At 42.1% G+C, this 16,127-nt stretch overlaps 1 protein-coding gene across 7 annotated transcripts in view; it reads left to right on the top strand.

The window, feature by feature from the left end:
• GRAMD3 (GRAM domain containing 3) overlaps window positions 1–16,127 on the top strand; it is a 141,548-nt gene that overhangs the window by 103,325 nt on the left and 22,096 nt on the right. For 3 of the 7 annotated variants that reach the window (XM_011981207.1, XM_011981208.1, XM_011981210.1), the window contains exons 2-4: window positions 8,984–9,103; window positions 13,222–13,333; window positions 15,784–15,850. In XM_011981207.1, coding sequence (XP_011836597.1) covers window positions 8,984–9,103; window positions 13,222–13,333; window positions 15,784–15,850 — 299 coding nt within the window. Of the gene's footprint in view, window positions 1–5,887; window positions 5,986–8,712; window positions 8,779–8,934; window positions 9,104–9,836; window positions 9,880–13,221; window positions 13,334–15,783; window positions 15,851–16,127 lie in introns of those variants that run through there. The other 4 variants (XM_011981209.1, XM_011981213.1, XM_011981212.1 and 1 more) reach the window with 4 other exon arrangements.

The following is a 16,127-nucleotide window of genomic DNA, read 5'->3' as shown; positions in this document are numbered from 1 at the left end:
AAAAAAAAAAAAAAAAAAGGAATGAAGACAGAAATTCAAAAAAAATGCTTAAAGTCTCTGCCCCTAAAAAGGTTATAGTCTAGTTTGGAGGAGATATATTCAGTATACGTTTTTAGAAAGTTTGGTAGTATTATGCAATGCAAAATAGCATTCATGTACTCAGGCTGTCAATAGCAAAAGAGAATTCACTATCAGCAGCATCAATCTTCCTTGGCTGGAAACTAGAAAAGTCCATTGCTACCTCCTTGCTGCATTTTATAATTTACTTTGTTATTTTCCAACTGTGCTTGGCCTCAAAATGCTACTGCTGTGAAGTCAGTTTGATGAAGACAGTCTTTTCAAGTTTCCATATGGTTTCAAATTATTGCTCATCTAACTAATAATCAGTTTGAAAAAAATAAGTTTGCACACAATGCCAATTCAGCAGTGGGGAAAATGAAAAGACTGACCTTTTTCTCTTGCTCCCACCCGCTCTTCCAAAACTTGTCAACCACACTTGGGAAGGAGTTCATGAGATAGGTTTTGAGATAAAATTTAAGCCCAAGCCCTTTTTAAAATGCTAATTGTTTTCCTGTATTGCAAATAGATGTCTAGGCAATAAGTATTAATTGCAGAATTTCTTATATTATTGATAATAAAGAGATGGAGGTCAGTATCAAAGTGGGGATGTAATTGGATTTGTTCAGAGTCTGGTATGATGGGTTCCTGTGTATAGAGAGGAGGGAGCAGAGGACTGAGAATGAATGCATAGAGGAAGGACAGAACATGATATAAGTACAGCCAAGGTAAGAAGACCAACATGGCTGGAACAGAGAATTCCTTTTGAAAAGCAGAGGGAGATTGCAAAACTGGAGGGTCTTGGCTTGTGTCCAGATACCTCGATCTGGTGCTCAATAGAAAGCCATTGTTGACTCTGGAGCATGACATAATGGAGGCGGTGTCTCAGGAGGATGAATTGCACATTGATGTCCCAGAAGTCTTGGAGAGGAAGATCCTAGAGATCATTGCTGTGCGTTCCAAGGGTGGAAGGGAAATCACTGCAGCTGCACCCACTCTCTACTGTTGACTTCGTCTTAAAGCAGTGACAAAAACCCTTGGGGGCTGTTTGGTTACTTTTTTAAAAAAACATAAGCTAGTTTGAGTTGGGTTTCTGTCTCTCCAGAATCAGAATCTTAACAATTAATTGCTTTTTGGAGTTAAATGAGTTGCCTTAGGCTTTCAAAGAGACATAATATTTTAGGAAAACAGAATTAGGAATAGATACAGAGGCAGGAATGAATCACACGATTGTTCATGGGACAATGACTTGTCCACTTTCATGAGAACAGAGGGGTCTTCTTTGAGACCATATTAAAGAGGTTACTGGAGCCAGATGGTGGCCTCTGCTAAACCATTTCTCTAGCCCTGCTATTGCTGCTGGTGTTTAGGTATTCATTTTTGCTACAGCAGTGTGCTTGAGACTCAATGGAATTAGTTTCCAAACTGGCAGAACCCCTTCTCTGCAAAATCGGATATTCTTTTTATTGTTGACATATTTGGGGCTCTTTTGGTTTTGTTAGATACAGTTTTCTACCTGCTATCAATATAACATCTATTATGTCTAAAACTAAATTTACAAAATCCTTCCCACCAAACTACAGTTTCTCTCGTGTTCCCTGTAACTGTTAGTGGCAATGCCATCCTCTCCATCCCCCAGATAATCTTGGTGTTCTCAGATGTTCCTCTCCATTGCGTGCTCTCCCTAATCATTCCAATGTTATCTCTGGATTTTCCCTCCAATGCAGTGTCTGCTTCTTGCCTTCAGATTCACCTCCCTACCTGCCTTTCTGTTTTCTCTCGTCTCCAGCTTCCACCCTCCCTTGTTCTTGTACAAATAGGAATATAGTCCTCCAGAAGCCCATAGCTCATCAGGTCCATGATGTATAAAAGGTAGGCATTTAATATCTTGTCATTTCATTCCTTCTGTTTAAAAATCTTCAATTAATACCTGCCACCAGTCAAATGAAGTCTAAAAGTAGCCTTCTCTCATTAGGAATCAAACTGCACAACTTAATTTCTGCTTCTTCCTGCTGCCTGTACTTCAGAAAAAAAAAAAAAAAAACTACTGGATTTCCTTGTGAGAGTGACTTTTCCTTGTCTGCATATTTTGCTTCTGCCTGTCCTTGTATTTCTCATGACCTTAAGGCATCTCTATGAGTCCAAATTGTATGTATCCAGCTCAAATCTCAATCCTTCCACAATAATCATTGTATACCTACAGCGTTTCTTCGGGCAGAGAGGTGGCACCGACGGCTGTGATGCAGTAATGAAAGTTTTGATGTCTCCAATCCAAAGGGCTGTTTTATTTTTACTGTTTTATACAACAAATAGAAATATAATTTACATTTCTCGTACTGAAATATATTTCTGACAGCTATAATATTTTTCTACTTAACTAGAAAAGACATGGTGCCCTCCCCATACACAAGGGTGTCATGCTTATTTCTTCCACACAACTTCTCTGAGTCTCCTCTTTACAATTAGAAGAGGTTTCTGAACTCCTTAGACACCTTCTTTATGACACAATATCCTTTACGACATGTTTTGTTCTCTTTTTATGTACTAAACTTAAGTTCCCAGTAAAGCCTAAGTCCTTTGAGAACATAAAATCTGCTATGAGGTTTTACACATAGTAAGAGCTCAAACATTTGAAGATAGTAAATCCACTGATTTTTATTATCCACTCTGTACCTTACATCTTTGCTACAAGGATATGAATAAAACTTTCAAAATTGTTTAAATGCTTACCAAAATAATATAATTCATTAAAATTGTATAATGATCTCAATCCCACCTCTCCCATCCCCTATCTGCCTCCTCAGTAGCTACCACTTTTTGTTGTTGAGACAGGGTCTCACTCTGTCACCCAGGGTAAAGTGCAGTGGCACAATCACGGCTCACCGCAGTCTCAAATCCCTGAGCTGTAATCCCAGCTACCCAGGAGGCTGAGACAGGAAAATCATTTGAACCTGGGAGGCAGAGGTTGCAGTGAGCTGAGATTGTGCTACTGTACTGCACTCCAGCCTGAGTGACAGCAAATCATTAGATAAATTGGCCAAAATGTACATACAAACAACTAATTCACAAAACAAGAAAAATTTTAATAAGCGCTTAGATATATGGAAATACACCCAGCTTTACTCTTAAGAAGAAAATGCAAATGAAAACTGTAGTGGAATATTTTTTAGCCTTTTACATTTGCAAAGATCAAAAAGTTTAGCACTAGTCATGATTAAAATGATTATTGTTATTTTGTGTGCCAGCTATTAGGTACTTCAAAATATGTATTTTTTAAGGCTAACACTTTATTAGTGAGAAGATATAAACACTGTTGTATATTTGGGTGTGAATCACAAAATGTCTACTGAGGGCAATTTGGCAATAGCTATAACGTTTTTTCTATCATATACCCTTTGATGCAGCAGTTCCATTTCCAGAAAATTATTCACACGTTATAAACATATAAGGACATTTGTGCAATGTTGTTAGTATTTGCAAAAGACTGGAATCCACCTACATGCCCCATCAATAAGGAACTGGTTAAATAACAGTTCATCCTCACAATGGAACTTTATGCAGTCATTCAAAAAGTATGAGGAAGATCTATAGGTACTGACAGGGAAAGAGCCCCAAGATACAAAAAATTAAAAAAAAAAAAAAAAAGCAAAGCGTAGAATAGCATGCTATCTATCATTTGTACTTCAAAAATGCACATGCTGATATGTGCACAGACTCTCCCAGGAAGGACACACAAGTTGCTGGGAAGAGCAGGTGCCTTTGTGGAGAGAAACTGGGTCACCATGAAACAGGGGTAAAAAGAAATTTGTTTTTCTATTTGTAACTTTTAAATTTTATACTTATAGTGCCTATTCAGAAATAAATATGTAGATAGATAAATGAAATGTATGGTTGTCCAAACAAAAATATATGTATCAGAAATGTAAATGGAAGGTCATTCTTCTTGACTTACAAAAATCTAATTTGGGAGATTCCGAGTTTATGAAATTGGAGAAGCTAAAGGGTTTCCCAGCCATCCTGTCTCCATTGCTCACTCTTGTACTTCCACACTCCATTCTATTTCCTTCTTTTGGTCCCTGTGAGGCCTCTCTTTATTTGTACTGTGGCTGCTGTCCAGCCCTCTTCCATCTCTATAGCCCAGCTCTTTGCTTCCCAAAGAGTGTCTGCCAGCCACGGAGCCACTGAGCAGGCAGCTCTCTGAAAACACACGCCTATGAGGCCCCAGATCTTGGTGAATCCAGATGCCAACCTGGTTTTCACTCCAGGGTTTCAGCAACACTCTACTTTCAGAGACCCACCCATGACCACAACAATCCCATTTCCAGGAATTTATTCTATGAAGACCCTCTGATGAAACGTATCCTATCTTCAAGACTCTTCTAAACCTTTGTTGGTCAAGACTGTGGCTTTAAAATGATCAGAGATTTCTTTAAAAATAATGGTAGATATAAAACTACCTCTACTTCTGCTACCATAAGGAAGCTTAGTGACGTATTTTTATGCCTTTAGCTTAGATTAACATGTAAGTAGACTCAAACACAGGGACTGACCACTGTAAGTAGAAGGGAACACACCTTCTTGGACTGAACCACAGTGTAACACTTGTTTTCCTTCACCTGAGACACAGCTTAATCATAACTTCTGCCCTCAGCTACTTATTTACTTGGACTTGCATGTGATGGTGCCTGAATACAATACATTCCCAGCAGGAGGGGCAAAGGGCCAGTGATGTGACAAGAGAAAGGCATATTGAGTTTACCTGAAACTCACAGATACTATCTCCAGGAGGAATGATGGTTGCCTCCACATTAGAGTTCTAATTCTGAAAAATTGTGAAATCCAAATTTAAGTCGTCATCAAACTAATGAGGTCTGGGAAGTGACAAATATTAGATGATTGATAGGGATTGTACAACCTGTTTTTGTATTTATAAATTGTGTAATAGTGTGTGGCAGTGTTTTATTGAAACAAGATTTTCCTAGCCAGTAATAAAAATGCTTTCCCCAGCCAGGCGTGGTGGCTTATGCTTTGTAATCCCAGCACTTTGGGAGGCCGAAGCGGGCAAATCACTTGAGACCAGGAGTTCAAGACCAGCCTGGCCAACATGGTGAAACCCTGTCTCTACTGCAAATACAAAAATTAGCCAGGCATGGTGGCAGGCACCTGTAATCCCAGCTACTCGGGAGGCTGAGGCAGGAGAATCACTTGAACCCAGGAGGTGGAGGTTGCAGTGAGCGGAGATCACGCCATTGCACTCCAGCCTGGATGACAAGAGTGAAATTCCATCTCAAAAAAATAAATAAATAAAAATAAAAATGCTGTCCCCTAATAGGTGAAGTCAGGTTTCGTTATTATAAGCATGACTATCTCACTGCTTTGAAATTTCTACTAAAAACCTTTCAGGCAGGGACCATAACTGATGCTTAAAGTGGGTTGGAGATGGGAGGAGAAATAACCTGCCAAGGTCAAGTGAAGGTTGGTCCTGTGTCTCCAGCATCTTCTACTCCTTCTATGGATACTTAACAACTGCCAGCTCACTTACCTGTCTCACCTACAAAGCTCTGAGCACCCTGACAGCAGGGACCAGTCCAGTAAATATTTGTTGAAATAGGTGGATTGGTTTTTTTGGTTTGTTTTTTCAGTTGACTCTTTTAGTCAAAGTCCGTAACAGGGCTTTGTCTTCTGGTAAAAAAAATAAATCAAACCTGATTTCCTTATTTTCATGATTTAAATGAAACCTGTTCAACTCCATTGACCGTAACTTTACAGTTGCTGAGAGGCCTGATTCAGCTTCATTGACTTCAAAGTTTCCAAAAGGCCTTGAGGAAGCATTCCATTTCCCCTCCCACACTGCTCACTCAAACACACGCTAGCCTCTGCTGCTTGAATTCTACATAGTTTCAGTCTGCTGCTGACAAGACCTCCAAGGCAAGGGACGCTTGCAGGAATAATCTTGCCTGTGTGAGGAATTAACTTGCTTGAGCCTGTAGCATCTTTAAGTAAGCAAAAACCTAAGATCGAATTGACCCGTAGGTGAATTTCGCTTCCTCTTTGAGATACTACATAATTAATCCATATTATTCAACCTATGAATGACCACTGTGAGCAAATGCTGAGCTGAGTGCCGTGGAAAAGAAAACAGACATTCCCTGCCTTTGAGGAACTGAGTCTAGTGCTGGATAACTAAGATTTTGGGGAGAAAAGGTACCAGTACAAGGTATGAATTAATTCGATGCCTAGTGAGTTATAAAATCAGCAGGCACCATAGAGACTTTTAGGCAATGTGGAGGATGTGCCCCCTGGCTAGGGCCTTCCAGGAGAGAACCAGTGCTGAAGACAAGACACAAGCTGAAGGAGAAATAAAGTGGAGAGTATGTAGAAAAAAGCTACTTTGAGTCCAACTGTATGTTCCATCCTTGAAAGACATTGTTTGAGTAGGACAATCTAGAGGCATGCACTGTAATCTTTTCAGTGCTAAGCTGAGTCCCAAAACAGGACCACCTCATGTGGTTAAGCACTTAGTCACCTGCACTGCACACAAAAGCCTGACCAAGATGGGTCAGGGGCAAAGAGGGACTGAAATCTAGCCTCAGTTTTGCTGACTTCTGACGTTGGTGCTGGGTCGCTTCTGCCCAGAGCAAGGAGCACCTTATCTCTGCCAGGAGCACCTTTTGCGGAGTGGCTCTCTGTACACAAAGATGCTGTACAGGACAGCTCTGGCTCTCCCTCTAAGTCTTCATCTGATCCTGCATAAAATCCAGTAAATATCTGAATAAATGTTGAGGTGGATTATTGAAGTTCTATACCCAGTCTCTACTTAAAGAGGGCTTCTCAAGTAGATTTCTGCCTGAATCTATTGAAGAAGAGAGATAATGTGTGTGTGTTTTGGGGGAAGAGAAAAAAGCCAGAGATGTGCTTTAAGGCCTCTTAACTATTCTAAAATTCTTTGAGTCCACAAATTAAACATGGTGTTGAGTTTAATCAAGTCCAATTATTATGTAAACCAAAACAGGGTTTTCCTAATAATATTTCAAGACCTTGGCCTTCCATGTACCTTTGTCACATAATGCAATTCTGTTATGGACTAAGCCCTTTTAATGTATGTAACTGTTTTAAGTACTTTGAGAAGAATTGAAGAAATAGAAGGTTGGGCCTCTGTCCTCAGATATGTATCTACTAGGAAAAAAGAAATGCTTACCACAAAATTAAGAGCATCAACCATTTGGCCAGGCGCAGTGGCTCATGCCTGTAATCCCAGCACTTTGGGAGACCAAGGTGGGTGGATCACCTGAGGTCAGGAGTTCAAGACCAGCCTGGCCAACATGGCAAAACCCCGTTTCTACTAAAAATACAAATATTAGCCAGGCGTGGTGGCATGTGCCTGTAATCCTAGCTACTCAGGCAGGAGGAGAATCACTTGAACCCGGGAGGCAGTGGTTGCAGTGAGTTGAGATGGTGCCACTGCACTCCAGCCTGGGCAACAAGAGTGAAACTCCATCTCAAAAAAAAAAAGTATCAACCATTTGTGGGGGTTATTAGTTAGATACCCTTGTCAGATATACTGGCCTTGATTCTGACACTACAACAGGACTCCTCGCCTAGGCTGCAATTTTCATATGCTGTGAAAAGTGGTCAGCAAAGCAACCAGGCAGTTTAAACTATCCAGTGGCATTTCCTGCCTGCACGGTCATATCCAGGTGAGAATACCAAATAGGTGGTAAATGAAAATGAAGATTAGCTAATCTCTTATAGCAATGCCATCTTAACGTGTCTTTCTTTACGCTCAGTCTCCGTGGAGTCCTCACATCCTCAGAAGTATCGTTTGTGTTTTACTGAGCTGACACACCAAAGAAGTTCTGATCCATAAAAAACATTTTGTATTTTTCCTTCAACATCCCTTCCTTTCCCACTTTCCCATTGGAAATGGTTTCCCCTGCTTCCCAAGAGATCTTCACCGGGCGACTGAGGGAGCCCACTTCTGCATCCCCCATGCTGGTTGTCCTCTGTTTGTTGGTTCTATGCACAAACCCTCTTGACTCACCTTCCCCTCTACTCCCCTCCACCTTCTCTTTTACCAAGGTCAGACCTAGTTTTTCCAAAGCCTATTGATCATGACTGTAGGTCAACACTATCCTAGACCCCGTGGTTAGGACAAAGATGAGTAAGATTCCCACCCCACCCTGGAGCTCTCACACTGAAGAGTTAGTTATGGGGATAAATGGATGAGTAGGTGGTTGGGGGGATGGATGGAGAGAGAGAACACAAAGGCTTTGCAGACAGACATACTGAGTTTGAATCTCAAGTAAGAGAGATGCTAGCTCTCTGAACTTAGGCAAGATAGCAAGAGCCTCAGATTCCTCATCTATAAAATGGGGGTAGTAATTCCTACCTAGTCTGGGTGGTTGTAAAGATCAGAGACTGTAAATTGCTTAGGGAACTGCTTGGTTAAGCAACATGTAAGTGACTTAAGAGAAGTGCAAACAAAAGGGGTGGGGGTTCCCAGAGGGAAGGCTCACACCTGCAGGAGGCCACACATGAGCGTGTGTGCGTGTGCGTGTGCACGTGTGCAGGGCCCTCCCAGCCTCCAGGTGATCTGACTTCCCCAGCACAGCCTATGCAGAGCAGCAGAGCTGGGCAGCACAGACTATGCAGAACAGAGCTGGGCAACGCAGACCTGGGAGCCAGCAAGTCCACACAGTCTGGCATTTACAAGTGAAACAGGTATGACCTGCAGCTACTGCCATTGGGGCACCAGGCAAGGGGTTAGAATGGAGATTGGGAAAGGGCCTAGCTGTCAAAGTTAACTAGCCTATCAGTGGGGAATGAAAATCATTCCACTCTCTAGAAAACCAGGTTACTTCATCGTTTTCCTTCCAGCTACCTCTCTCTGAATGTCTAAGGTGAAGTGTTTTCCTTTCTTCTTCAGCTCAGAGGCTGAGAATGGTGTGGAGGAGAAAAAGAAAGCCTGCAGGTCGCCAACAGCCCAATCCCCTACCCCATCTGTGGAGGCCGACTCCCCAGACCAGAAGAAAATCATTAGCCTACGGTGAGTCCTCCGTTGACTCTCTTTGTTCTCTTTCGTCTTTTGGGGAGAGGGCATTATGGGAGGAGCTGGGGTTTTTTGTTAGAGTGAGGATGTATTGATACTATAGACAAATAATACTCCTGAGAAAGAATGAACATTTTTCCCCGATACCCAGGCAGCAACTTTTTCTCCCTCCTGCCCCAACCTTCAGCAAAGCATCTGCACCTTTCTGAAAGCGCTGATTTTGCTAAGTGATGAGGCCGGGGTGGCCCACTCTCAGGCATATGTTTAGAAAGCACCTGGGAAGGCTGGCCAGGTTGGAGTGTCTGCCCAGCCTCGGGTGTGCCCACCTGGTGTCTCATTTTCCTGGGGGCCATGAAAAAGCCAAGGGAAAAGAATCCCCATCCCGGGGACTCCTCAGGCCACCAGTTTCCTGTGACAGACTAAAAGGGAGGGGCGGTTTGGTTGTGGGGCTGGAGGGGAGAGGTGGTTTTGAGATGTGTAGCTGTAGCTTCATCATTCTGAGAGGCACCAACTACCGTTTGGTAGAGACTAAAGTTGCTTTGGGGCACTTAAAAGATAGCAGTTAAACCAAGAGTGTGTGATGGGTGAGTGCAGTTTATCTAAACTGAGTAGAGAAATGATTGTTATCCTTCACCATTATTAGAACTTTTAGAACTGCTACCTTCTACTTCTTTTGGTCTCTGCTGAAAGATTATTAACTCCACTTTTTGCTTCCTTCCTGGCTTACCAGCCCATGTCTTCTCTCCAAATCTATGCTTCATTCAGGACCAAGAGTAAGTCTTAACTCTTCCCCAAATTTTCCTCTTCTGACCCTAATTCCCAATTATCTCTTCATCTTTCCTGCATGCTGTTTTGTGGCATCTCGCTTTTTTTTTTTTTTCCAGTCGGAGTCTCGCTCTGTCACCCAGGCTGGAGTGCAGTGGCACATTAGCTCACAGCAACCTCTGCCTCCCAGGTTCAAGCGATTCTCCTACCTCAGCCACCCCAGTAGCTGGGACTACAGGCGTGCACCTAATTTTTGTGCTTTTAATAGAGACAGGGTTTCACCATGTTGACCAGGCTGGTCTTGAACTCCTGACTTCAGGTGATCCACTGGCCTCGGCCTCCCAAAGTCCTGGGATTACAGGCGTGAGCCACTGCGCCTGGCCAGCATCTCAGTTTAACCATTTTTTTTCCTCTAGTTGTTTCCCCTCAAAGCCTCACCTAATGCTTCTCTTCACAAAGGCACAAGGCACGTTATTTCTCATGTCTTTCACCACTGTTGGCTGACTACAGCAGGCACCTTAAAAACACTGTTGGTTTTACTCCAACTTCCCCAGGCTTCAGTAATAATAATACACTCTCACAGGGCATGCTTGCTACACTTCATGGGCATGTGGTCTGTGCAGCTGGAAAGGGCCCACACTTGGTTTAATGCTCCCCTCTTGCTATCCAGAAATGCTTAATAATTTTTATGTAAGGGGGCCGGGCGTGATGGCTCACACCTGTAATCCCAGCACTTTTGAGAGGCTGAGGCAGGTGGATAACTTGAGGTCAGGGATTCAAGACCAGCCTGGCTATCATGGTGAAACCCCGTCTCTACTAAAAATACAAAAATTAGCCAGGTGTGGTGGTGCATGCACCCGGGAGGCTGAGGCAGGAGAATTGCTTGAACCCAGGAAGTGGAAGCTGCAGTAAGCCAAGATTGTGCCACTCCAACCTCAGCAACAGTGTGAGACTTTGTCTCAAAAGATTAATTAATTAATTTTTATATAAGGGACCCCACATTTTCATTTTGCACTGGGCTTCTTGTCACCTGTAGGAAGTGAGAATAACAGGGTTGGAAAGACCCAAAGAAATCAATATTATATACATACATACCCTGTCCACAGGGGTCAGTGTCATGCAGATGAACCCCCTTATTGCTTCTGCCTTTTGAAATTATCAAGGGTAGAGCCACCCTACTTGTCATATTTGCTTGCAGGCCATGGATCTTCAAACAGTCTGATCATTTCCTTGCCCATTCCATTAACATTTATTGATTTGAATCAGTAGAGATGATGAATTCAAATCTGTGAATAGTATAAATAAAAGGTAAGTTGACATTTGTACAGATAGTTTTATTTTCAAATAGAGAACAAATGTTTTTTCATAGCTTCCAAAAAAAAGTAATCCCTAGAATTCCCAGGGAATTTACAACTGTGAATAGCTTAAATGGCCTGTGTCTGAAATTAAATTCATTTGCCTTGAACAGCTGAGGGGTATTTGACCTGTGATTTGAGCACTGTGGAATCATACACTGTAGTGGCTAGAAGAGGCCGAAGACATCATATAGTCCATCTTTTCACAGCTGAGAAAACCAGAGCATGATTCTCTAACTTCAGTCCTTTCTGTTTATCTGTGACACCCATGTTCCACCTGAATTACTTCAGATTGTTCTTAAATCCACTTTGAACCAATTTTTTTTTAACTGAACTTCATTTTAAGGAATAATATCGTGAAATCATGGATTTTATGTGCCATTTCCTCCCAGAAACATTAAAGCAACTTCACGATCGTAAAACTTATTTATATATATAACTCCAAAAATCATCCATGCATGCTACTTTGAAGCGACTGCTTTTAGCCGTAGGGTTGAAGACACGTACAAATGCACACATCTACTAAAATGAAAAACCAGGACTAGAATCGCCTTAGAAAGAAACTCTGGAGCTCTGACCTCTGTCCTTAACAGGAAAAAGGAAGATTTGGCTTCACACATGTTTTTGGTTTCATTTTTGTTTTTTTCTGATTTCACTTGTATTGTATTTCCACTCCGGGATGTGTTGTGTCTTTTCCTCATACCTGATTCTTGCTTATCCTCTTAGGCCCAGCATTTCAAGCCCACATTATTCTCTTGTTTTCCTCTTCTCTTTATTTACTTTTTTAAATTTAACTTTTTTATCTTTTTGAGACAGAATCTTGCTCTCTCCCCGAGGCTAGAGTGCAGTGGCGCAATATCAGCTCACCGCAACCTCTGCCTCCCGGGTTCAAGCGATTCTCCCGCCTCAGCCTCCCGAGTAGCTGGGACTACAGGCGCGCACCACCATGCCCAGATAATTTTTGTACTTTTGGTAGAGATGGGATTTCACTATGTTGGCCAGGCTGGTCTCAAATGCCTGACCTCAGGTGGTCTGCTCACCTTGGCCTTCCAAAGTGCTGTGATTACAGGCGTGAGCCACTGTGCCCAGCCTGTTTTCCTCTTCTCTCACCTCCTGTTAGACTTATTGGCTCCATACCTTCTCCTAACTGCTGTAATATTTTTTTTTGTTTTTGTTTTTGTTTTGGTGCTAAATCATGTACTGCCTTTTTAAAAAAGTGTTTGATGCATGCGTACACAGGCGCCTTAAGGACAAAGACTGTGTTATGGGCCCCAAGACATTTAACACAATGCCCCACTCAATTAATACTTGTTAAATATTAGTGGAATTCTGAAACAAAAATATTCTTTGATTGAACTATAGCCACAATACTATTTAGTAGTTTGCCTCAACTACTCCTTTTTAAATACTGATTAAAATACTTTTAAAATGACATAATTATTTTCACAACTTGATCGTTATTTCACCCTCTATAAGTTACTATTTCTACAGTTTTTGATTACAGCCTGCTGAAATCCTTCCAGTGTCCTAAAGCATGTGCTGTGTAAATGCTCTCAGAGTATCATGAATGATTTTTGATATCCAGAAAAGAAAAACAAATGTCAGGTTTTCTTAGACGATAGTATAATCATCAAGATTTATTACAATAAATTAATGAAAAATGTATCTCATAGGCCAGGTGTGGTGACTCATGCCTATAATCCCAGTACTTTGGGAGGCCGAGGCGGGTAGATCACTTAAGTCCAGGAGTTCAAGACCAGCCTGGGCAACATGGTGAAACCCCATCTCTACAGAAAAATGAGCTGGGCATGGTGGCACGCACCTGTAGTCCCAGCTACTTGGGAGGCTGAGGTGGGAGGATCGCTTGAGTCCTGGATGGGGAGGTTGCAGTGAGCCGTGATCATGCTGCTACACTTCAGCCTGGGCAACAGAGCAAAACTGTCTCAAAAAAAAAAAAAATTATCTTATAGACAACCCTGGACTTTCTTTCTTTAGGTCAAAATCCAGTTTTGATGGTGCCTCTTTAGCAAGTGATAAGAACGACTGTAAAACAGAAAGCAAAAATGACCCTAAGACTGAAAGAAAAAAGTCTTCATCTTCCGGCCAGGTAATTTAAGAATGAAATTTGTATTGTCTTAGCGGGTGACAAGACTATTGAAGCCAGTGACAAGAAGGAACTCAAGTATGCACCTTCCTGCTGGTCAAGACTAAGAGAGGCATAGAGTTTAGACAATTTAGAGGAACAAACAGGCAGCAGTTCCTCCAGTCCATTTTTTATCAATGTTATATTCCACAACTCACTTTTCAGCACATTGCGTGGTGATGAGTTCCATGCTGTGGCCTCGAACTCTGACAAATACCCAGAGATTAGGGACCAACACAGAGTCATGTGCTTATCCAATAATTAACAAGACAAGGGGAGTTGTGACATCCTTGTACTGAAATTGAAGAGTCTGATAAGGCATCTACCTGAATAGTAGTAGGCCAGCCAACTGCACACAGAGGAGTAAGACCTTTGAACAAGGTCAGGATTATTCTCCAAACTAATTTTGGTTCTGCTCTAAAATACACCCAGGTAGGAAACAAAACCCAGTTCTATGTCATCAGAGAGTGTGATGCATGTACTGGGGCCAGGAGTTTGGGTTTTTTTTAATTCTTCACCCCTCTAAATACTTGAATATGTGCCTCCTAAGAGCTAAACCAAAAACCATCGGCACACCCAAGAAATTTAAATATGAAATGTATTAAAATATTATTAATATAAAATCTACTTTTGAATTTCCATGGTAGTCCCGGTAATAAATATCCTTTATAAAGGTGTTTTTTTCCTCTCCAGGATCCAATCAAGAGTCACATACTGCATGTATTTGCTATGTCTTTTCTTTTTTTTTTTTTTTTCCGAGACAGAGTCTTGCTCTGTTACCCAGGCTGGAGTGCAATGCCATGATCTCGGCTCACTGCAACCTCCACCTCCCGGATTCAAGTGATTCTCATGACTCAACCATCTGAGTAGCTGAGATTACAGATGTGCACCACCACACCCAGCTAATTTTTGTATTTTTAGTACAGACAGGGTGTTGCCGTGTTAGCCAGGCTCGACTCAAACTCCTGGCTTCAGGCGATCCACCTACCTCTGCATCCCGAAGTGCTGGGATTAGGAGCATGAGCCACTGCACTCAGCCTGCTATGTCCCTTTTAATTGAAATCAGCCCCACTACCTCTTTTGCCAATTTTTACGTTGACATTTTTGAAGAGTTTATGGCCTAGCATATTTTAAATCAAGCGTGCAACCATTGCTCACTGTAGCCATTGAAAACAAAAGCTCAGTGAAGCCATACAACACCCAGCTTTAATCAAGGTATCTTTCTGCAAGGTGTTTATCTATAAAATAGCTGACTTGCAGGGACCATCTATCGTCTTGATGACCTGGTCTGTAGTTCTTTATGGTAAAACAGGGCCAGTTTTGCCATTGAGACCACTCTTGGTTTGGATAATAAGCCATCCAGGGCCTCCTACCCATTCTCTTTATAAAAATTTTTCTTCAGAAGTATCCTATGAGGCAGATTGATGCTGTGGAGAGAGGATCCAGTTATACCCCATAGCTCACTGCAGGCTTGAACTCCTGGGCTCAAGAGATCCTCCTGCCTCAGTCTCCCAAGTAGCTAGGACTACAGACACATGCCACCACATCCAGCTAACAGTTCTACCTCTTAATAGCTGTATGATGCAGATGAAAGTGTTTTACAATCTGTAAATTGCTGGCTACCCATTGTTATTGTCACAGTTGTGAAAACAGATCCCTTGAAAATGAAGTGATTTGCAGCTTTCATAGTCTTGGGCTTTCTGCTGCCCTGGAGAGTGAAGTCTTTGTATGAAATCCTACTTGTCTTGACAGTAGCCTACTGCATCCTACTTCTGTCACTGGCTAAGGAAATGCCTTCACAATAATACAGTAGGAAGAGTGGCCATATGTTGCCTTAGACTATAGGTCCTTTATGTGTATTATCCCATTTAAGCCTTATGGCATACCTTGAGGCAGGTACTGTTTTTGCCCTCTGGTACAGAAAAGGAAACCAAGGCCCAGGGAGATAAAGGGACTAAGCCATGGTCACACACCAAGAGCTAGAGCCACTACAGCCAAGACTTCAACTCAGGTTTACCTAACTACAAAGCTTTGAACCACTGTACTCTTCTGAGAGTACTCGCTGGTACGTTTAGTACCTGGGATCCAGTACCCTCCCTAATGAGATTCCTTAAAATTTCATCCCCTTTCTGATTAGGGACATCCTTGTCTAGCCCTGTTTCCTCAGCAGTAGGCTGACTAGCAGCTGCATCATTATATCCAACCAGCAAAGCATTAAACTTGTTAGAAAATGAAACTTGTGTGCCCTGACTTTCACTGTGTTTTACTGAAGGCTTGTGTCAGAGACGTAAGATCAGTGAGAAGGAATTCCTAAAGATACTATTAAGGGAGGGAAAATTTGTTGTTGAAGTTGAATTTGTGATGTTTCACAAGAAAGTGAGAGTGGTGATGCTTGTATTTTGTTCTCATTATAGTACAAGGCCAATATGCACTTTCACAAGTTGTTTCTTAGTGTCCCAACGGAGGAACCACTGAAGCAAAGTAAGTTCTGACCTGTTTGACTTTCTAAGCTACATATTTAAAAAGTTGATCATTAGTTTTGGGGAAGAAAGAGGGCATAGTCTATGGACTGAGTCACCAAGGGGATCAGGTTTCTAAAAGTCATAACGTAACAATAACACCAACTTCAATCAGCTTTCACCAGGCAGCGTGAAAAGATCACAGAGGAGCGGCCGGGCGCGGTGGCTCAAGCCTGTAATCCCAGCACTTTGGGAGGCCGAGACGGGTGGATCACGAGGTCAGGAGATCGAGACCATCC

This window comes from Mandrillus leucophaeus, unplaced genomic scaffold (assembly GCF_000951045.1).
Source record: "Mandrillus leucophaeus isolate KB7577 unplaced genomic scaffold, Mleu.le_1.0 Scaffold221, whole genome shotgun sequence".
Classification (NCBI taxonomy): domain Eukaryota; kingdom Metazoa; phylum Chordata; class Mammalia; order Primates; family Cercopithecidae; genus Mandrillus; species Mandrillus leucophaeus.
This window is presented reverse-complemented; position numbering and strand designations above follow the sequence as displayed.